Below are 23084 nucleotides of genomic sequence, written 5' to 3'. Positions count from 1 at the left end.
TTAAAGCTAAACTGAACAGACAGGGAGAGAGAAAAAGAGGGAAAAGTCTTGTACGAATCTTGTATCTACTTTCTGTTACCTGTCTCTTGAGGGGGAACTTTGAGAGCTTTTGCACGGGCGGCGTGGGCAGCGTCTTCTGGTTGGTCATCCTCATGCGGCAGAGGACGACAATGACCACAGCGAGGATGAAGAGCACGCAGCCCGTCACGTAGATGAGGATGTCAGCGTAGTAGTCCTCCTTCTCTGAGCTCACTGCTTTAAGAGGAGGAGGAGGTTTTACACACACACACACACACACACACACACACACACACACACACACACACACACACACACACACACACACAGGATGTCAGTCAAAGTACAGACATCAGATCCACATCAAAGAGATATTGCTTTTCTCAGTAGCACGCTGCACCTGGACAGATTCTAGGAAGCATTTTCTATGAGATAACATCCATAAATCAAAACACAAGCTGATCACAAACTTGACTTTGTACCCTGAAACTATGCATTTTCCCTCAGCGCAGTAATCCTGTAAGATTTATCCTGCAGCAGGTAATTGCACCTGTGATATGCTCCTCCCCAGGGAGGTAATTATTGTGTTGCATACTGAACACATAAATGTCTTAAAACTGCCTTGTAGCCTTGAGACATTCAAACAGACAATCTGCTCTGATTAAAAAGCGTCTTTTGATGGATTGCATGTTCAGTGCCTTAAATTAAAGGAACGATGGTACAGTTGCAACACACATAAAACGTGTAAACAGTAACAATCTATGATAATTAGGTTTGAAAATGACTGTTAAAGATTGTGCTACTGAGCAAAACATGAAACTGTAGATAAAAAAGTACAGGAACTATATTTGAGATGTCAGAGATGGGTGATAAAAGTCCACAGAGGGAGGAGGAATATACCTGGAAGCACCGTCAGCCAAGCAGAGTGGAAAGCAAAGCCGATAGAGTTCCCTGCCAGACAAGTGTACTCGCCCGCATCCTCAAAAGACACATTGGTCAAGAGGAGAACCTCTAGCTCCTTATCTGTAGTGTTAATACCAGCCGTCTGTGGAGGATGAGAGAGGCATAAGATGGAGGAGGAAGAACAGAGAGAGAGAGAGAGAGAAAGAAGAGATATCGTGAGCCCAAAGCTTCTTAGAAGAAACACCAAATACACCCTGGAGGGAAGGACAGGAATGAGGATTTGAAGGGTCAACAGTGCTGTTTTTCTTCTGCTGACAGTCCCACCACCACCACCTGAAAACACCCAAGCAGCACCGTCACCCTGCTGTGAAAGACGCTTGTTGGTTCAACCTAAGGCCACAGGTGACCCTGAAACCTTTCAAACTGTCGTCCAATTCTTAAGGTCATAATTTCCAGAAAAATGAAAGAGAGTTTAAAATGTGCCAGTGTGGTAATTTAAATAAAAAATTATTATTATCAAGGACCATTTTTCTTGATTCTAGCACAGTGATCTGCATTAATGTATCCACCTTTAAGGACTGGATAAGATGGAGATTTTGCTTTTTTGTTTGTCCAGGGGAGATTTTTCTGCCACTTGTAACACCACCTGTGAGTTTAAATTGAACCAGTTAAAAGTTTACCTGACGCTAAAACAAAGCAGATCCTTCACAATGGGGGTGTGATGGCAAGGGCAAATGTGGACAAGGAGAAATTTGCTTTCTTTTTTTTATTTGCTTCAAACCTGTTTTTGGCCATTTTTACATTTTTTCTTCTAGGTGTGCCTCAAGGATCTATTCTGGTTCCCCTGTTTTTTTTTTTTTTTTTTTAAATTAATTCAAATAAACTATCTTCTTATGATTAATCAGATTCACATGAAGATCTTAGTTTGCCACTACAAAGTGTAGCCACAGGAATGGTAGATATTTTACTGTTGTTTCAGCTGAACAAACATTCAATTTGATAAAAACAAGATTAATACTGTGCAGTACCATAAAGATTCACTATAGTTTCTTCTAAATTACCTTGAAATGACTCAAAAAGGAGAAATGCTGCAGTTGTGGCTTTTCCTCTTGACTGACTAATGGTTAATGTGATGACCAGTAAGGGAGACTGTTTCAAACTCAGTAACTGATGTGGCTTGGAAGAGATGGGGCGGGGGACTCTAGTTCCCGAGGCCTCAGTAATGAACAGTGACATCCAGACCCAGCCATGAATCACAGTCCTACTGCATGCTTTCATATAAAAGCACATTAATACAGCTGGAGAATGCACTCCTGGGGAAATCAATGTCAGTCTATGTGTGTGTGTGTGTGTGTGTGTGCAGCATGGCTGGGCTAGTGGGAGGTTTTATTTTGGCTTTTATATGTGTGTGTGTGTGTGTGTGTGTGTGTGTTTGTGTATAAAGGTGGTTTGTGAGAGAGCCAGGGTAAGGCTTCTGAAGTCATCGCAATAATTAAAGGTGTGATATTGTGCTTTGTTATTGATCGGGAGGGAAGACAAAGTGGCGCTAGGTGTTAAAATGGATGATACCTACTAGCTAACAGAATGTGAGCATTTAAACTCAGAACCCAGAAAAACAAAATGTGTGTGTGTATGTGTGCGAATGTGTGGTGTTTGTCCTGTAAGCAAGCCAGTAAGTATAAAACCCACAACCAAGAGGAGCCCTGCAGAGAGGAGGACACACAGCAGAGGATCAGAAGTGAAGGTGGCTGTCGCTCGGCGCTCAGGATTTACCTGGTTTGTGTACCTTAAGCCAGAAAGCGTTTTCTGACTTGCCTACAAAGTTTGAGGCGCGACACCAGTACTTCCCAGCATCTGTCTCTGTCACGTTGGACAGGATCAACTTACTGTGGGCCTCAGTGTGTTTACTGACCACACTCTGTAAAGGGAAAATTGAGAGGCACAGTGAGGCCTTTACAACAAATTCCTGCAGGAACATATGTACAAGAACACACACAACGAACACACATCCACTCATGTACTGCAAGCAGGTAAAGAATGGCAACTGCAACTTTCCTGACATTTCTTATTTTTACACTTCTATCATTCTACTATCAGTGGCCACTTTATTACACCTTTAGAGTTTAGCCAACATACGTCAACTTTGACTTGTCAAATGATTTTTATTTGGCTGTTGTGGTATAAATGAACTCAGCAGAGGACATTTTTACTTCTCTTCTTCTTGACTATTTATTACTGCTAACACTTGTTTTTTTAAGGAATAGGTTGATATTCTGGGAAATACACATATGGTTTATTTTCTGAGGGTTCGGAGTTGTAAAACATAAAAAATGTTGTTTTTACATTTCTTTCAGTACGGATTAAACAACCGAGACACAGCTTGTTAATGAGTGAACTTTAGGGGTGCTGGTAGGTTTATCTATTAACTTTAGAGGAAGCAAGGCTAACTAGCCACTTCCCCTATTTCCCCCTGCTTACAGACTGTATGGAGCTCGCTAGAGCCAGGAGGCTATTAGCTTAGCTTACAGCATGTAAAAACAGAAAAAAATGTTGTTTTTACATTTCTGTCTGTGTATGGATTAAACAAGCAAGACAAACCTTAATAATTAGTGAACTTTATAGGTGCTAGTAGGTTTATTTTTTAACTTTAGAGAAAGCAAGGCTAATTAGCTGCTTCCCCTATTTTCCCCTGCTTACAGACTTCATGCTAAGCTAAGCTAATCGACTCTCGGCTCTTGCTACACTTATTGGAAAGTACAGACATTGAGGTGGTGTCAATCTTCTCATCTAACAAACAACATGAAAGTGAATCAGTGTATTTCCCAGAATATAAAACATGCTAGCTGAAGCTTTATTTGTAACTCACTGTTTTGCTTCAGAAAAGTGGACTAACACACTACAACTGCACATCTAGTGAAGCAGGCTGTCTGAGAGATTAAAGCACACTGTACATTGCATACTTGCAGTAACACATGCTGTGTATTTTTATATTAAAGGCATTTCACTATGTCAATCTTCCCAAAGTGTGTTCACTGTGTGCGTGAACACACACTCACACTGGCTCACACACATATTGCTTATGACAGGCTCTCCAGCAGAGAAGCTGCCGATGAATAATTAAATGGGCAAAGCACATAAAGGGGAAAACATATCATGTTTTATGGTTGCTTAATGAACATCCAGGGCCCGGCTCCAGACGCCTCCCTCTCCCTCCCCACGATGGGGCGAGTCGCTCATCATTAACTCTTTTTCCAGGCATCAAAAGAGTGATTCAGGCATTTCTCAAACATAAAAAAAAAAGATCGTGCATGAACCCCCTCCTCCCACCCTCAGCTGTATTTAACTCCTACAGTATATACCACACATGAGATGTTGCAAAGAGTTTGAATGAACTGTGGTGGGGCCAGAAAGAGAGACAGAGAGAGAGAGAGAGGGGGAAGAGAGAGAGAGCGAGAGGCACACACAGATCTCAGCAAATACTGTTTCAATTATGTGGTAGTCGAAAATAGAGCGTGGAGCCGCGGTCTGGGCTGACAGGCTCACTTGCCCCCTCTCTTTCCTTCTTTCTTTCTTTCTGTTGGCCTGTCTCTCTCCTCCTCTTTCTCTCTGGTTCTCCCGCCTTCATCTCTCTATCTCACCCCTTTCTCTCCCACTCTGTCACTTCCATTTTCTCCCCTTTCAGACAGTTCCCTCGTTAAATAAATGTGATGGCAACTTGTCAGTATCACGTTCGAATCAGACCTCGAGTCCCTTTTCTGTGAAAGTTGCGACTCTAATCTCACTAAATCAGAGCTGGAGACATTTCTGCTGAAGTCTGAATCAAACACGGTCACGTGAACGTGAGGACTTCAGCACACAAGCAGAGACAGATATTAAATGGATGTGTTGCTCTGCTGTCAGAGAGCACTGTAATAAATTTGTCATTTTATTATCACTTCTTCTGTGCAGAGAAAATAAAAGTTTGATGGCTGTTAAATAAATCATGAAATACTGCAAATGAGCCAGTTTTAAAGGAACATTTAATCAGTGAGCTTTAGAGAAGCTGGTAGCCATATTTTGTTACCTTTAGATAAAGCCTAAGATGTGTTAAGCTAAGCTAAGCTAACAGGCTGCTGGTTGTGACTTCATATTTACTGTGCAGATGTGCGAATGGTAACAATCTTCTCATCTCACTCTTGGCAAGAAAATGAATAAGTGTATTTGAAACTGTTCCTTTAAGTTGTGGAGGTTTTTTTTGTAATGCCACATCATTTTTTATGTGTGATTTTTTTTACTTCTGCAACATGAGGCAAAATAGGGAAAAATCCTTATAAAACCACAATGATAATGAAACTATTACTGTCAACTGGTCGGAATATAAATATGTTACATTTCTATCTAATAAATGATTCAAAATGATTAGAAAATGTGTTACAGGAGAATCTGGAGATGAGCCTCTCTTGATGGTTATTAATCTGAACTGCTAAATAACCCGTCATGGATGGAGCCTGGTGCTGAATTGATAGTCTGAGAACACTCTTCTGTCTTGATATCATTATTTTAACTCACTGCTGAATAACGTTGACTGAAATTTAAAACCCCAAAATCCATCACTCCAAGAAATAGATGAAGCCAAAAACGCTACAGATTCCACGTCTGTCTCCTGTCACTCTCTTTGTTTCTATCTCCCTCCTTTTTCTTGTCTCTTCTCTCTCCCTGCCCCCTCCCCTGCTCATTCTCTATAAGTCTCTCGCCCTCTATCTTCACCCACCACTCTGTCACACATTCTCTCTCTCTCTCTCTTTCTCTCTCTCTCTCTCTCTTCCTGCTGACTTTGCCCTTCCTTGTGTTCCTCCACTCATTTTTTCCATGGCTTTTTTGGGTGCCTCTTCCCTCTTTCCTCTCTCCTCCTCCTCCAAACCACGCGACGCAGCACATCTGACGGCAGCGGCGGTTAACAGAGCCCGTCTCTCTCCCTGCCGCCACCACAGCAGTTAACTTAGTCCAAACCAGATGTTTTTATTCCCTCGCTCTCTCTAGAGGCAAAAAAAAAAAGAAAAAGGGGGGGGGGGGGGGGGGGGCCAAATGAGAAAGCAAAAGCCTGCTTGGTTTTTTTCGATGGGAGTCTTCCTCTCTTCACCCCAAATAAAAAAACACGCCTCACAGTGGGTTTAGGGTGTTGTCCTCTCTTGGTGAAGAATGCTTTCTGCTCTATTCTTGAACACCAACACCGCCTGGGGGAGGCGAAGGGAGACCTCCAGGAGCTGCTCTTTAACAGGGGCAAACCCTCCTAAGATTATCTGAAGACTTCCCCGCTGCGTTTACTTAACCTTTCTCTCACAAGGGAGCACTTGTCGTTGAGAATTGCTTTTTAAAGTGTAACACGATGCAGAATCAGAGCGACTTTAAAGGCTGCAGACAAACAAAAACAGGACAAAACTCACAGTACGAACCAAATGCACATACACTCAGAATATCGGTCATTAATGGAGAGGCAGGTAAGGTAGACAGCTCCATGACAGTCTTGCATTTTATTTGATGTATAATTGCAAAAATGAGGTCAATAAGCAACAAGATGCATCATCTAGTTTCATTAAGGTTGGACCACCTGTGTGGCAGGTGTGGCATCACAATATTTGAAATGATCATCTGTAATGTGGATTTATGCTGTGGGAGATAATATTTTATCTGTGTCTAAGTATTGTGTTTTCCTTTATCTGCCCTTCTTCTTATCACCTAAAGCTGGTTCAACACTCAACATTTGTGAGTAAAGATAAAAACGTGCTCATCAGGGCTGTGAACATAGAGCTTTATCAGATCAGCTCATGTTTTCAACTTCATGTGGAGATTGTTGATATGAAGAAAGTGAAAAAAGCTCAGTCATCTTGCAATATGACCAAGTGCAATATCCAAATCTTTTTTTTTTTTTTTTGATAAAGCTAAAATGTGTCACAACACACCATAAATGAAGCATTGTGGTTCAACAGAGACAAACACGGCCTCCAAATCAACAACATTCAATCAACATTTTTTAAATTATTTTTCAGTGAAAGTGAAATGCAAAAATGAGTATTCCATCTGCTGAGCCCTATTTAATTTTAAATAATAATTTAATTTAATGCACTTTCACCAGTTGTTGGTCATCCTTCAGGACAGCACCAGAATAAAGTTCTGCAGTGTATCATCTATTTGAGTTTTGTCATAACTGCAGAAGTGCAGGTGCCACGTTTCTGAACCTGCGCCGTGATTAACAGTGATATCATTAGTTTAATGAGTGTACGTTTCTGCTCACTGCAGTACAGTCCATAATGAAGGTGTAGTGTTCGAGGAATGAGCTTGTCGATTATACGCTGCAGTGAAAAGAGCCTGTGGGCTCTGTAGGCCCACCTACTGTAAAAACTCATTAAATAAGACATTTAGGAGAGATTAATTATGAGTCAAATTATCATAGGCTGAAATCTACTTCAGGCAAACTTCGGTGAGACCAGGACTCATTAGAGTGCTGGGCTGCACACCCACCTTCAGGATGTTGACGTAGGGAATGCCATCAGGGCCGTAGCGGCTGCCGTTGACCTCGATGTGCTTTAGCCACTGGATGTGCGGCTGGGCGTCGCTGTAAACCTTGCAGTGGAACTCCACGTCACTGCCCACCACCACTGTCTGATTGGCTGGCAGGCCCGCTTGGAGGATGGGCCTGTGAGGGGAGCGCTCTAAGAAAGAGAGAGGGAGAGGGAGAGAGAGAGAGAGAGAGAGAGAGAGAGTCATTAGCACAAGTTATGCATACGAATGATGTGCTGCAGGAAATGCAGACGAAGGTAGTTTAAAAAAATCTTTTTTTTTTCCCGTGAACATCTCTTGTGGTTTTTTTTAAACCACTTGTGAATGGTAATTTATTCCTTGTTTACACAGAAGCAGAAGTGAAAGTAAATGTTTCCGTGGTGTTTACCTAACACATCCAGCTGGTAGGTGTGGGTGATGGCGCCGTACTTGTTCTGAACCACGCAGGTGTAGTTCCCTCGGTCTGATGGCACGGCGCTCTCCATCACCAGACTCCACTGCTGTTGTCTCAGCTGAGGGGGGGCAGAGAGGAGGGAGGGAGGGGGGAGGAGAAGGAAGGAAGAGTCAGAATACATGATGAATGAATGAACATGTCAGGGGGAGTTTGGTGTCATTTCACGGCCTGATTGACAAGCAACAAAATTATTAATTCAGTATATTCACATGTGTGAGGACAACTTTTATATATTATTGGTTCTCAATATGACAAAAGCACAAGAAAACTGAAGAAGAAGATGAAATTGCACTTGAATCTATGCTATGAATCTAAACTCAGCCCACTCACCAACTAGGGCTAAAACAGAGACAAACTCCCTGCCCACTAACAGATATTCCTTCTGTTTGTACAAATGCGGTGACTGAGTGCCCTGTCCAGAGAGAGCCGTCCTCTCCAGCCTCGGATCTGTTCCTTCCTTTGATATCCTCTGGTATAAAACATCACAGAGCAGACAGGATGGTAAACAAGAGCGTGCCGTGTTTACTGAGGTGCAAACCCTTTTGAACAAACATTTAAAATGGTAATACAACTTAAACCTCCTTTTATTAATTGCACACAGCTTGATGCAGCGCAGACGTGATTAGCAGAAAACAATCTTCTGACGTGATGTAAACGTCTTGATGGGAAACAGTTCTGTGTGCCCGCAGCGCCATGTGAAACAGAGATGAAAGCGTTAGAGAGCAGTATGATTAGGTGTCTGGTGCAGACTTTGGATCTGATTTTTAAGAGCGATATTGTCGCCTAACTCTGGGCGTCGAGACAGATCCATGTAGTTAGGTTAAAGCTGCTACTTTAAGTTACGCTACAAATGTTAGGGATGTGATATATGTGATATATAAACAGCAGTTTCACTGATTTGTGAGGTCTAGTGATTTACACATGGTGGCAACCAGAGCTGCCAAAACAGAACACAAATCCTTGCATAGACAGTGGAGCTAATGTCAAGCTAGCAAATGCTGTGGGCTCTGCCATATAAGCTTCTGGTGATTTTGCAGAAGCAGATACAGATATGACAGAAATCAAAGAGGTGAGAGTTGAGCTAAGAACGACCAGCTTCGCCAAACAGCAGAGAAAAATGCCAAAAAAGTGCGAGGAAGGTTGTCGAGGATGCGGCTAACAGACAGGGGCCAGAACCTACAGCTCATTGGTCTGAGGGAGAAAACAGAAAACAGAAAACCACCAGTATGTGTGAGAAACATAGACTGGAAAGAAAGATGGATGTAGCCTTCCTGACGTCACACACAGGTTTCTGAAGAGTGGCTCTGAGCTCAGAGTGGGCTGCTCCACCGTTGCCATCTTGGCAGAGTCCCACTCCACCTAACACCCGGCTAATCCAAAAATGGGTGGGGTGTGGGGGGCCAACAATTGGACAATTTAACATGGGAGTCTATGAGGATTGATTCAATGGAGTTTGGAGCCAAACTCAAATGGTCATTAGAGGAACTACAGTTTCTGGCTCATCAGTATTGGCTTCATTTTCCAGCCCTGGAGGAAGAAAGACCTGAAGACCAGACTCCCAGACTGATTATCATACAGTTTCTATGTTTTTAGGAACAGGAGTAAGTCCTGGCAAGGGACATGACTAAAGAGACAGAGAGAGAAGAGGAGAAGGTTCATCGATGTGAGATGAAGGTTGCATGATCTAGACGTGCATTTCACCTTCATATATCCAGCTGACCTGCATCTTACATGGAGGGAAATAAGAGGGAGAAAATAATTGCAAAAGAAGAAAACAAATGTTTTTACACTGAGCAAGATGACATGAAGAAATAGGATGGGGCATACTTACTACTTCTCAAGATGGAAGATTGCTTCACAAATTGCTAAACAGTGATGGCAAGAGCATTAAAAACAGAAAGCCACAAGCCTCAAAGACTCTGGGGAATCAGTTAAACTAATTGAAATGATGAATAAAGAAGATTTCATGCAGGATTATTTTCATAAGAGAGAGCTCAGTAAAGTCAAAGCGTTCTCTTCTCTCTGTCTGCACTGAGGCAGGATTTTTTTTTTTTTTTTTGCACCTCTGAAATTGGTTCCACTGTGCCAGTCAAAAGCAATCCATCCCTGGAGAGTCGAAGGGTAAATTTTGCGTAGTAATTCAAACCAGGTGTGGCTGGAGGGCAGCAGCAGCAGACAGATACTAACTTGACAGATTCAGAAGCTCAGAGGCGGAGCGAGCGGCCTCGGCACGGCGAGGCGAGAACAGAGAACCTGCTACGCTTTGATAGGCAGAGTCTCCACGGGCCAAGAGGGACGACCTCCGCCGCTTAAGTGGAAACATGCGCCCCTGATGCCGCAGCTCGCCGCTCTGCTCACTGCTGCGAGACGAGCACAAAGTGAACTCCTCCGAAAGAGGTCAGAATTACTAAAGACGGCAGTGAGTGATGTCAACAAGGAGGCTTTTCAGGGTGGAACACTTCACATCACCTGCGTAGGAAAATGTGCCGACCCAGAGAGGGCCGAGTGTTTTCACAAACGTTTAACCCCACGCGTTTAGGTAACCGGCCAGCCCTTCACACAATGTATATATTTGTAGGTCGAGGATCACACTCCTCCTCCTCCTCTCCTTCTCCTCCCTCTGTCTCACAGTATACACTCCTTCACTCTCTCTCTCCCTCTCTTGGAGGCGCATGCGGAAAATAATGTAACAGTGTAAATATTATGCCTGTGTGTGCTTTTTGCAGTTGCATGGTAACATAGACCAGGCTGCCTGCTCAACGCTGGCAAATGGTTTTTCAGAGCGGCTGGCTCCACCCCGTCTACCCCTCTCAGAGCCGAGGAGTCAAACTGAAGTCAATGGCTGCTCTCATGAGCAGATGAGTGACGCCTTGTGCTGCGGTCGCTGAGCAGAGAGGAGGGGGAAGAAGAAGAAGAAAAAAAACAAAACTGCAATGCACAGGGAGTTAAGCTAAAAGGTGGCAAAATATGAGCAGAAGTCGCGAATCTGCAGAGGCCAAGACCACCAACAGAAACAGACAGATCCTGTGATCAGAGTTATGGTCTTATTTATGTCCACATTTCATAATGACCAGGGAAAGTACCTTTGCTTAAGTTCTGCACTCCTTCTAAGGTTCTGTTACTTTGAAGTATTTAGAGTTTGGATGGGGACTTTCTCCTTTTCTTCTGTTACAAATATTGTGTTTTCCCTCCCACTACATTTATCTGACAGCTGTAGTTACTGTGCAGATCCTGATTTTACACATATAAAGCTGCTGATCAAGCATCTTGTCACAGCTTAGTTTCAGCTCGATTGGACATGAATTTTTGACACAGTCTGTCGAGTGGCATGTAATCCTTTAACTTAATCTGACAGCATGAAAACCAGGATACAAGACTGATAACCTGTGCAGATTTCTGTCTTGTTTTGTATCTACACGATTTTATAGTTTTATAAAGAAACATTCTTCACAATAAGTTCTGTTTTTTTAACTTCTTAAAGAAGAAATAACACAATCACTCTTGCTCATCTACGCACACTCAGGGATTTTTCTGTAATACTCGGTCTGGTATGACCCGTAGCTAATGGTTGTAGGAGTTGGCTTATTTTAGCAATCGTATACTAGTAATAATATGTGATCTAATCTTTAACTGAGTCAGTTCACTGACTTTTGACTCTAATTATACAACTAATGCATTATGTTTCAAAGGTCCCACATAGCATAAAGGTAGATGTCCATGTCTTTTTTTATTAGGTTCTAGGTTCTATATTAATACTGTGAAAGTATCAACGCCTCAGTCCACAGAGAAATGCACACAGCCTGTATTCAGAAACTGAGCCATAAAACAAGCCGTCAGGACTTCTGGAACTTTGTGATGTCACAACAAAGTGGTCACCACTCTCAACCATGCCCCAAGCTGGACCCACCATCCAACCTTTCAGGATTTGGCTTTTCTTGGTGTTTACCTGAAATCTGCTATATCTGCAGAGCCTCTCTTCTGATTGGCTCACTGACCTGTTGTTGCTAGAGCTCCAGAGAGAAGCCTGAGAGAGGAGATACTACATTTAGATGATTTTTGGTTCTTAAAACCACAAATATGTCTTCTTATGGATATCAACACTTCAAATGAAACACAGGAACAGTGTAAAATATGGGACCTTTAATATCAACCACAATCCCATACCTGTTACTTGTGGGAACAGTGGCACATTAAGCAAAAGTTTTAAATACTGGACTTCACTATTTATAGCTGCATAAAGTCTGAATAACAGTTTCATAAGAGCAGCAGTTCTAAGGCATGGCACACTTACACTGAATTAATTGTTTATGGTTATCCTAAGCCCTGAGTGACATTTCTACTTTAATTTCCCTCCGTTTTTTCCCTTGGCGCCTTTAATTATTTTCTCCATATATGCCACTTGCTTTTATTACCATGTTACATTGGCTAACCCCTGTTGAACCTGCAGCATTAGTGAGGAAATGTGATAATCCCATCCATTCCAATCATGCCAGATTCCAAACAGAATTAAATTATTAAGGAGCTTACATTAGAGTCATACGAGGCTTTAAAGGTTTTAGGGCTTTGGCCATGGACCTACAGAAGGGCACAAGCCATGGGAATGGACAGGGAGTTTTACGCTGCAAGAAGTGTGCACCTGAAACATACGGAGGCTTTGCATGAAGGAGAGAGGACAGAGGAGTGGTGTTGGATTTGTATTCATTTCAGCATTTTGTGCATGAAATATCTTGGGACAAATAAAGTGATCTGCCTCGTTTTAGGATATTTTTGGTTGCCTCACAGAGTCTGCCATGGAAAACAGTGAAGTTACCTCACTCTACTGGCAGATTCTTTAAGTTATTTTAATCAAAACAAGAATTCAGGACTCGACTGCCAACTTAAATGACTCGCAGAGATACAGACATTTTTTGCAGTGTAGCAGTTGTCTGAGAAAACACAGGAAGTGCTGCTCCCTTTATAGTCCAAACCCTCCGTCTTCACCTCGCAAAATAACCCTGTCAGAACCAGCGGGGGCTAGTTACCAGAATTTATGACTGTGTCAGAGCGGACCAGTGGCCCGGATCTGTGCTACCGTCTAATTTGACCCACAGAGAAGGCGGAAACAGATAGAAGCAGCCCGAAGGGTTTGCTATTAAGAGTTTGTGGGTCTGTTCACTGGGCTTGGCTCTACAAGCCGCTGCATCAAAATAGAGGAGAAGATTGTACAAGTGGAAGTGTGAGAGTTCAAAGGAGAAAAAAAAAATGCGTCCGAAAACCAAATACATAGGATAATCAGTCTTTTGATACCTGGGTAAAACGACAGAGGAGGAAAGTGAATGACCACTGCAGGTCTTAAATTAAAGAGTCCAAAAATAATCTTGCAAAGTGTAGAAATTCCTTCGTGGCCTACAGGGACTCACAATCCGGGCTGTGTTAAAATCTGCTCTGGAAAAACAAGGATTTAAAGTGCTTAAAGTCTTAAAAAGTAACAGTGTGGAGCCAGTTTAAGAGCCCGGCCTTGGAAACCTGTCAAAACAGGGATTGAAAAATCAGTTAAGCACCGAGCGACCTGGATGGAATGAAACACAATAATTACATTGTCGACTTTTGTCTCGCTTGTGCCGCTGCAGTTTAGCATGAGCACAATAAAATCCCTTCGGCCATATGTGGAAGCATACAACAGCATTGGTTTTGGCTGTCAAAGACTCAGGCCGCCTCAATAGGCTGGCGACACGCCCATCTCTCCCCACCTCCATCTGATGGCTCAATAGAGAGGTGAACTTTGACCTTAAGGCCCTGCCTGTCCATAATGGAGGAGGCTCCGAGCGCCACAGTTGTCTGGGAAGGCGCACAATGCTCCGGCACGTCGCCCGGCTGGAATTATTATTTTCCATTTTACACATCGTATTTACCGTTTCATTTGGTTCCAACAAACGCAGCGTTCAGTTCTCTGTGTTGCATTTCAATAGACGTACAAAGTGCCTGTAAGATAGTGAACGTCTGAACATCCCCCAATAGCCTCATGGGAAAGAAAATACAGAGAGGATGTTAACATTTTACTTATACATGTGTCGGACTGGATGTTAATGGGATTAGTGCTTTTCAGAGTGATAATTATTCTTCAAATATTGACATCTTCATACTGCAGCTGCTGATAGTTAAATGAAGTTACATTGACAAACCAAAATAAAAGCAAATAAACAGAGAAAATACAACAGAAGATAAAAAATTGTCTGTAGCTGTGGCCAGACAGGAAACTAATGTCTGATACTGACACATCTACCTGCCATTACTTTTCTTTTCGGGCAATACCGTGACGACACAATCTCAAGGACCCTTTTTTAACTGTGCAACTACAAGGTTGGTCTCAGATGCATGGACTGTGTGGGAGTCTTCAAGAGCACCTTATTTTGATGTGGAATATAAACTTGAGTGTGCAGGGATCAATAAATTCATCACAGTCACATCACTGGTCACATCGCTCTGGAATCACAGTCACACACGAAAACAACAACAACAGCTCAACAAATGGAAAGAGGCTCCTCCAGGAAATCATTGTTTGGATGGTGCTGAGCGACACAAGCTAAACATGTAGCACCTCAAATCTGCAGGCAGATGGTGTGGGTTCAGTGATGATAGAATAATAATTTCAGTTTTATTTCTACTCTATTTCCCGTCACAAATGATCACATCTCACCGTAAAAAGTGACATGAAACGCTACTTTTGTTAAAAATAAGAAAGAAAGGAGCTGCTGTAATCTGACATCTCCCACCTAAACAACAGCACACACAGTCATAACAGACCAGTGTGATGTGTTGTAGTATTGTATGGTGTTTACTGTGCAGCAGCTCGGTCTCATCTGCACGTGATTCAATAAAGGTAAACGCAGTGGACAGCCGTGCATAACGGCGCCGCACTGTGGAGCGGGACCTCTCTTTATCGACATAAAGGTCCTGCTGCGCTCAGACGGCTGCAGGGGTTTAATGAACTGAGGGAGAAACTTTCCACACACGGTATAAATCAGCCGCGAACAGCTGAGACTGTAAGAATCTCTCACACTCATTTAGAGATACATGCATCATTTTTTTATCCTGATTTAAATGTCTCTGCTGGCTGGGGAGTGATTAGTTAAAATGGTTGATTTGCATCCTTGTGCTGCTGAATTAGCGTGAACCTCCCATCGGTGGGAGGAGAGGTGCCAACAGGTGGGAGGTGAGTGTTTTGCATCAAAGCACCACACAGAATGAAAGAGTTGGTGCACTGATAGACCTGGATTTAAGCCTATTTCCATTTTTCATTTTGTCTATTCTGCCCTGAAATATTAATTTGGATCTAAAGTATGTGTTGCTCTCATTCCAGACTTCTATTAACTCGACCATAACTAAAAAAAAAATCCCTTACTATACTGAAGTTTTTTGTCTTTTGAGATTTTTTCTTCCAGGATAGATGTCTCTCAGCACCATCTTATCCGGAGCCATTTAATATCGCATTCAGCTTTAAAATAGGTGAAATACTTTGCTCGTCACACAAACTCATGTTCAAGGATCCTCTCGACTGCTGATGCATGTTGGAAACAAGAGAACCAATTTGCCTTAAAGTGCTGCAATCTTTTGTCACATTTTGAGTGAATTCTTGAGTGAAGTGAACCTGATGAGACTGTATGGATCTCCTCGTACTTTAGGACGGAGATGTGATTTTACAGCAGTGTGGAAGCTGCTTGTTAAAGTGGATGTCTTTAAGGAACAAAGGAGGACACGGTGCATCCCCAGAAAGGCCACTTTAGACCACTCCGGTGTGAAGACAGGAGGTATGTTTGTAAGGTGGTAATGGACCTTAATGGTTGGCGCAGTCAGTGATTTTCTCTCACACCTCTGCAGATCTGAAGGCACTTAGAGTAAATGACACATGGCTGGTAGGCAGCGCTGAGCCGAGAGGACGCTGCTGTGCTGATCAGCATGGATCAGGTAGCAGGTTAGCGTACTGTCACAGACACACTCCCGGCCCAGAAAAGACGTGTGACAAAACCATCCCATCACCGTGTGTCCAAACCTTAAAAAAAAAAAAAAAAATCTGACACGCTTGCAATTCATTCTGTTGAAATTAACCATGGCTGTCAAATCAAAAATGATCTTGTCGTCTCAATACGGATGTGAGAGGAAGACGGCTTCACCTTGAGGTCCCCGATGGAGGAATAGAGTCTTTAGAAGGCCATTGTCAGGCTGTCAGGGCTCAGGGTGTGCCCCCACCCGACACCCATCTACCCCCGACCCCTCTAGATGAACTCATCACAGGCAGATGTGAGGTGGGGTGATGAGGGCTGTGACACGGGGCGACTGAATGCACTGTGGAAAATGTCTGTGCTGACAACAGTTGTCTATTATCTGTCTGTCTACACAATAATGATTCAGTCCTCAGCCCAGTTTTTCAAAGTAATTAATATCTGATTTTCCTTTAGGCAACTTGTATTTCCTTATGCTTTTTACGCATATTTTAATTTTTAATTGTCCTATTATAAAATCTACCATAATACATACACATTTCTATAATTCTACTTCCTTTTTTGTACATTTTAGCTACCAAGAAGTATCATTTTTCTATTGTATGATTTGTGCTCAGTTGTTTTATTTTATTTGCGATGCACTACTTTTATTCGTGACTGGAAAAAGTTACTGCTCTTATTTTTTAGGGATGCCAGCCGGGATTTGTGGTTGATGTGTCAATAAAGTGACCAACAACATGTGGGATTTCTGCTGTTTCCACAGTGCTGTCATTCCCCTAAAACATGATGAATGGACTAAAGATCATAGACTGCGGTTAGCTGGAGCAGCATTAGCCTCCATGACTGGGAGGACAAAGACAAAACAAGGCATCTGCAGAAAGTTTTAAGAAAAAAAAAAAGCAAGTTTGACTGACAGGTGATCTGTGCGCTGCACAAACATTAACAACCACGAGCATGTGGCACGAACAAAAAGAAGGGACCTGAAGGATAACCGTGTTAAAAATTAGGTGGCAATATAATGACATTAGGCACATCACTCAACTTAATTGAGGATAACGTGACTTGATTGTCAGTGCACAGATGAGAGTGAGAATGAGAGCAAAATGAGTCTTTGTCGATGGTTAATACTGAGAATGCAAGTGAAAAAGCAAGTAATAAAAGAATTAAAGTTTTTATTAGCGATGCGATTTATCTTGACACATTTCTGAGGGAACACATTGAGAGAGGAGCTCTAAAAGTTGGTTCTTAAAACCACAAATATATCTTCTTATAGACATGAACACATAAAATAAAAAAAGTGTAAAATATGGCACTTTTAAGACTTTTTTTTACTCAATAAGTCTCAGTGATTTAAGTTGCTGATTAAAAAATGTTTTAATGCAGACATTTTTTGCAGTGTACTCGGTCAGGTTTTGACATTAAGACCGGGTAAAGATGTTACCCCTGACCCCCCTGAAGCCCGGTCGTGTCACAGGCTTGTCTGTCACCCGGCACCCTGATTCTATAGAGAGTGACCTCTCCGCTAACCTCCCTCAAGGCCAACAGCGGCCACATGGTGACTGGCTAAGTGGATTTTAGATCAGCTTCAGGACAGGAGGGGAGGGGCAAGAGATAATGTCTCAATAAAGACACAGAGGAGAACGTTTTAATGATGACTTCACATCTCTATCAGACACTTCTACTTTCATTCCTTTTTGACATGATCATTCAACTTCAATAGTAATTATGATTTAGGAATTTAAGGTAGTTGTTCTAAATAACAGGAACAAGCTGCTGAAATCTTACTTAACACAGAAACTATAACAAAGTTTGGCTGATGGGAAATCACAGAAGTCAAAGCCTGGAGGGGTGGAGGCTGAGCCACGCTGTATTTAATGGAAAAACAAGGAGAGAAATGTCTTATTAAGGCCTCAGTCACCTTTTAACATCTCTGTCAGAACTAGACTAAACTTGGTGACTCAGACTGATGTGAGCAGACAAAGGACAAAGTTAACCCACACCACAAGTATAACATCTCTCTGGTTGGACACTTATTACAGCACCATGATTGCCTATACTTTCAGCTTGGGTGGCCACAGTGGGAACTAAATCCACAGCGATGGCTGGTGCCAAGCTCGACCTGCTGAGCTATACACAGCGGAAAATGTACAGGAATTTGTCCCAGTGGCTTGTTGACAACTTATAGTGTCACATCTCACAATGACACAACACAGTACAAGGCCAACAGGACCTCACATACTCTCTAAAGTCTTACTGTGGAGAATCAGCTGTACACTATATATATATCACTCTCTAATCATATATCAATCATCCTGCAGGAGCATGTGTTAAAGCTGGAAAATGCACAAAATGTCTACTGCCGCTCAGGGAAAACAAAGTGCTGCACAGGTTCAGTCTACTGTGAGGAAATGACACTGATCATCCTGACATTAATATCTTAATACGGCCTCAGTCGCCACAAAAACATCTATATTGTGCTATTCAACTTGCCGCTGGCGAGTTGTTTCGCACAGAACAAGGACACTCAGATATTTATTCCATCTGTTCACCAAATCTCTGTCTTCTCCCACAAATCCCTAAGTGCTCCGACTGGTCAGTTTGGGATTAATTTGCTACAACAACGCAGGCTCAGACTTTATCATCAGCAAATATTCCTGAATGCTAAACATGCTAAAGGTTGTTGGAGAGCTACTGCAATCCAAGCTGGAGCGTCCTGAGGGCTGGTGACAGGTGTGTGAGAATCTCTGTGTGTGTCTGTCTGTGTGTGTGTGTGTGTGTGTGTGTGTGTGTGTGTGTGTGTGTGTGTGTGTGTGAGAGAGAGAGAGTGGGGACAGAGGGAGGGAGACAACTGCTGTTGGTCTGCTGGGAGCAGATGTTGGAGATCTCTGTAAACTGTTAATAGCTGCAGGATCTCATTACATTTAACCCTTTAAATGCCAAACCTCCACTGGGGGAGAAAGTGTCTCTCACTGCCTCACCACCAGCCTCACACGTTTACTCTGCTGAAGTTAGAAGATGCAAATTCAAGTCATTACAGTACATTAAACACTTTAAATTCAGTATTTTGCTTCATTTATTCTGCTGACATTACCACAGATTCTGAAGTTTCTGCTGCTTTTATGACATTTAATTAAAGCTCCACTGTGTCACTTTTGAAAAAACTCATTCCCTCTCTTAGAAATAAACAACTGAAGTCATAAGTAATAAAAACACCACCACTTAGTTCAGTACACTCACAGTCTGGTATGTCCAGGAGCTTATGGTAGCATTTTTTGCTAATGCTAGCAAACTTGAGGTAAATTTGTTCTGTAACAGTCATAGCTGAGTCAGTACTGACTTTTCTTTACTTGTGCTACTGTTACACTAAGGTTTAGCATTTAGTTGTCATTTGAGGTTATAGTGGCAGCTGCAAAAGCCAGCAATGCAGAAAAGGCTACACAAACCAGGATAACAGGAAGGGAGAAGTTTGCTGCAGTTAAAGGGTACACTTTAAACTGAAAGAGAAGCTTATGGAAACAAAAAATTAACCAAAAATCATAGTCTCTCTGGAAGGGCTGCAGAGCCACATGAAAAGCTACAAAGACTGGCCTTAAACTTTGATCAGAGAGTTCAAATCTCCATTTATAGCCAATGTACTTGGTTTACAAAAATACTGCTCTTTAAAACAATACAACAATACGCCGTAAAAAGTTATGCTAAACTGAGAGAACATTTGGAAAACGGAAGGATTTAGAGGTAACAAAGCAGCTTTTAAAAGTAAAGTTCCCCCAAACAACAGTTTGTCTTAAAGAAGACAAAAATGTGAATGGGTCACTGTGCAAGTCGGTAATGTGTGACTGCTAAATCTTAATAGGTAAATCCCCTCATCCTCAGTGTATGAAGGCAGACTGAGGGGGGAGAGAGTTTAAGACCCAGGACAGAATGATCCTGGGAGAATTTACATCTCTGGACATAATTTCAGAATTTATATGTCATTAAGTTTAAGTTTATTTTGAACCAAAACACACTTTTTGACTGTTTGAATTCCAATGTTCTTACCACACTGAGTTTGTCTTTAATCCTACAGCTCTGGGCCATTAAACGAACACAAAAGTAAACCAAGCCCTATTACTTTAAGCAGTGCCATTCCACATGAGAGCTCAGTGTTTAGAGTGAATCCGATGACAAAACTGAATACAACAGCTGTTTGCTGCACTGTGTTACTGTCAACACTGAGCTATCACGCAAGCACACATGTATCTTTGTACCACTCTGATTTCAGCACAGCAGTTTGAACCTCTAAATATATTTCGGCCAGCTTAGCTGAGGCTAAGAGTGGTCCGAATCCTGCTGGGCCCCGAGGCGTGTTTTCCAACCTTTATTTACCGTGAGAAGATTCACTGAGCATGAGCGGTCTTTCAGCACTCCTCTTCACAGTCTTCTAGTTATAGAAATTCACACCGGGGATGATCGCAACACCCATCCTGATCTACTGATGGACACACAGCAGCTCCACTGGACTAACAGGGGATTAAGATGCCTTGCTAAAAGGCACTTTGATGGTTGCTCAAGCAGGACAGAACATTACCTCCTCCAGGCAGAGCTGGTGCGAGGATTTGATTCTCTGAATCACAGCCCTGCTCTCTGACCTTTAGGTGTTAACAAGTCTGAAGTGAAATTCTCTCACCTTGATGCCTCCCATCCTCTGCTCTCCCTTGAACTCTTTGCCGTTCTTCAGCCAGTGGATAGTTGGCATTGGGTTTCCGGCTGCGGCGCAGCGGAATTTGACAGTGTTGGCAGCGGGAACAGCCAGAAGCTTCTTGTCCATCCGGTCAGGCCTGGTCCAATATGGAGCTTCTGTTGATGACACACAAAACAGGGTCTTGTGTCAGACATGGAAATATACTTTGCCAAAACAAGACATATGTTCTATTAGGATATAAAATTTAATGGATAGTCAAGCCATTTACAGACAAGTCCAAGTCGAGTCTCAAGTCTGTCAGAGTATTTGAGACAAAACTCAAGTTAAAACTCAAGTAGAGTAACTCAAGACATATCTCAAATAATTTGATACTGGTCTCAAGACAGCTCTAAAGTCATTTAAGACAAGTCCCAGTCAAGTCTGAAGTCATTAAAAATACTGATCTCAAGTCAAATCTCAAGACATTCAAGACAAGTCCCATAAAGTCTTGAATAATTTAAGAGAATTCTCAAGCAAAGTCTCAAGTCTGTCTGAACAAGTCTCAAATCATTAAAGATCAGTCCAAGTGAACTCTCGAGTCTGTCAGAGAAAATCTCAAGTCATTTGAAATCAGTCCAAGTCTCTCAGACATGACTCAAGTAGAGATTCAAGTCATATATGACAAACCCAAGTCAAGGCACTATTGTCGGTTGAAACAAGTTGCAAGTCAAGTTTCAAGTCATCTGAAAAAGGTCTAACTTGTTACGTGAATGTGAGAAAAGTCTCAATTCTAGCATCAATGTCAGTCCAAGCCAAGTAATATGTCTTTGAAAGCAAAATGTTAGTGGATGCAAACCTTTCAGGGCTGAACGCTCACTATTAAAATGACACAACATTCAAAAATGTTCTCTTGAAAGCTTTGTTAATAGTGTTTTAATATGGCTGATTGATGGCTGGCGTTCAAGTCCTAAAGGACTCATTTCTCATGTCTCATTTTTGTGACTGACTTGTACCACTTTTGTACCCAAACTGATTTGTCCTCAGTTCTCCATTTTCTTAGATCATAGACATTTTGGGGCAGACCCTCCAGTATTTCATAGTTACATGTTTTTGAAATTGCTAAAAGATGGTACAGATGGGACAACTTGTACCTCTGCCCTGTCTTCAAATTGGTCCATATTGGATGAGTTATGTACTTTGCCGTAACAGATGTGAGGTTGTGGTTTCACTGGAGGTCTTCCCTCAGTGCCCTGACGAACAAAATATAAAATACCTGGGCCATTCATAGAGACAGTCATAACCTTATACCTTTGTTTTTTTCTTCTCATAGTTATAAAAGTTATAAAATGTAAAAGTAGCTTTTGAAAAGGTGAGTTTGAAGAGGTTTTTGATTCAGTAAGTTTGGCAGATACAGTAGTTTCTTGAAGATGTTTACTTGCTACAGTTGGGATCAGACCTTTTACATTTTGGTTATAAGCATGTCTTTCTCTAATTTCAAGCCCACCTCGCTGTCCGAAGAGATACAGTTAAGTTCAAGATGCCCAAATGGTGTAAAACACAGCTTGACAGATGCTGAAAGGACACAAAACGTGTGTGTGAAGCGTTGTGAGGGTCAAACAAAGCTCATCGTCTTCTTCCCCTGCTAACAATGCAAGAGTTCATTTGAATCATCTGATCCTGAGAGTTTGGAAACCTGTCAGGGCGATTTATTGAGTTGTATTGAGAAGACGACGGACAAAGGGAGAGTAGCGAGTCAGAGAGGCCTATTGTTCCTGCCGTGTGGGTGTGGAGGGTGAGAGCACTGATGCATGGCTCACTCGCTCTCTTTATAGGTCTGTGTGTGTGTTTCCCAGGACAAAAGCTGGGGAGGTGGCTGACCGGTCATCAGATGTCTCTTTTACTTTCTAAATGCAGGAGGAGAGAGAGGAGCTAATTACCATCTCAATATCTGGGGCTTGTATGTGTGTTTGTGTGCGCTCATGTGAGTGTGTGCTATCAGACCTGTGTCAAACAATATTTAGAGAGTGATTCTCACCGTCGAGCACCACATGAGTGGAGTTGATCTTATCAGGACAACTCAGGTGAGATGTCAATCACAGCAAATATACATTTAATACCTGTGTGTGATCATCTCTGATCTAACACGTGTGTGTGTGTGTCTGCTTATCATAATGCCCGGGGTGCTCTGATATATTTCTGACACACACTTCTGTGGCTCCTGCCATAAAACTTTGGCTTCAGCTTTACAGAGTAATTACAACCAGACTGAGAGAGGTTCAGTGATGAAAGATGCAGACGAATCTTCATAGAAAGCAAACAAACAGAACGTTACTTCACTTCTATTGAACTAACTGTGTGTGTGTGTGTTAACAGACTCTGAACCCTGCTCCCTGCTTGAGTTAGAGACTCCCCAGCTTGCAAAGACAAACACTCTCCGCGTGCAACCACACACACACACAACTGCCTCCACCTTAAAAGGGAAATATCTGTTAGATATCATTACTTCTCTCTGTCTGTGTCTCCTCCGTCTCGG

General features: G+C 42.3%; 1 protein-coding gene across 9 annotated transcripts in view; it reads right to left on the bottom strand.

Moving 5' to 3' along the window:
- The window catches only part of fgfr3 (fibroblast growth factor receptor 3), an 81279-nt gene that overhangs the window by 18176 nt on the left and 40019 nt on the right, over nt 1-23084 (bottom strand). For 5 of the 9 annotated variants that reach the window (XM_071497454.1, XM_071497456.1, XM_071497449.1 and 2 more), the window contains 5 exons: nt 20558-20727; nt 7847-7970; nt 7420-7610; nt 919-1063; nt 80-255 (listed from right to left, as the gene is read on the bottom strand). In XM_071497454.1, the coding sequence (XP_071353555.1) occupies nt 80-255; nt 919-1063; nt 7420-7610; nt 7847-7970; nt 20558-20727 (806 nt within the window). Of the gene's footprint in view, nt 1-79; nt 256-918; nt 1064-2694; nt 2840-7419; nt 7611-7846; nt 7971-20557; nt 20728-23084 lie in introns of all 9 variants that reach the window. The other 4 variants (XM_071497455.1, XM_071497450.1, XM_071497457.1 and 1 more) reach the window with 2 other exon arrangements.

Source organism: Trachinotus anak, unplaced genomic scaffold (assembly GCF_046630095.1).
Source record: "Trachinotus anak isolate AG129_WGS33_773 ecotype Australia unplaced genomic scaffold, CSIRO_AGI_Tana_v1 ptg000015l, whole genome shotgun sequence".
Classification (NCBI taxonomy): Eukaryota; Metazoa; Chordata; class Actinopteri; order Carangiformes; family Carangidae; genus Trachinotus; species Trachinotus anak.
This window is presented reverse-complemented; position numbering and strand designations above follow the sequence as displayed.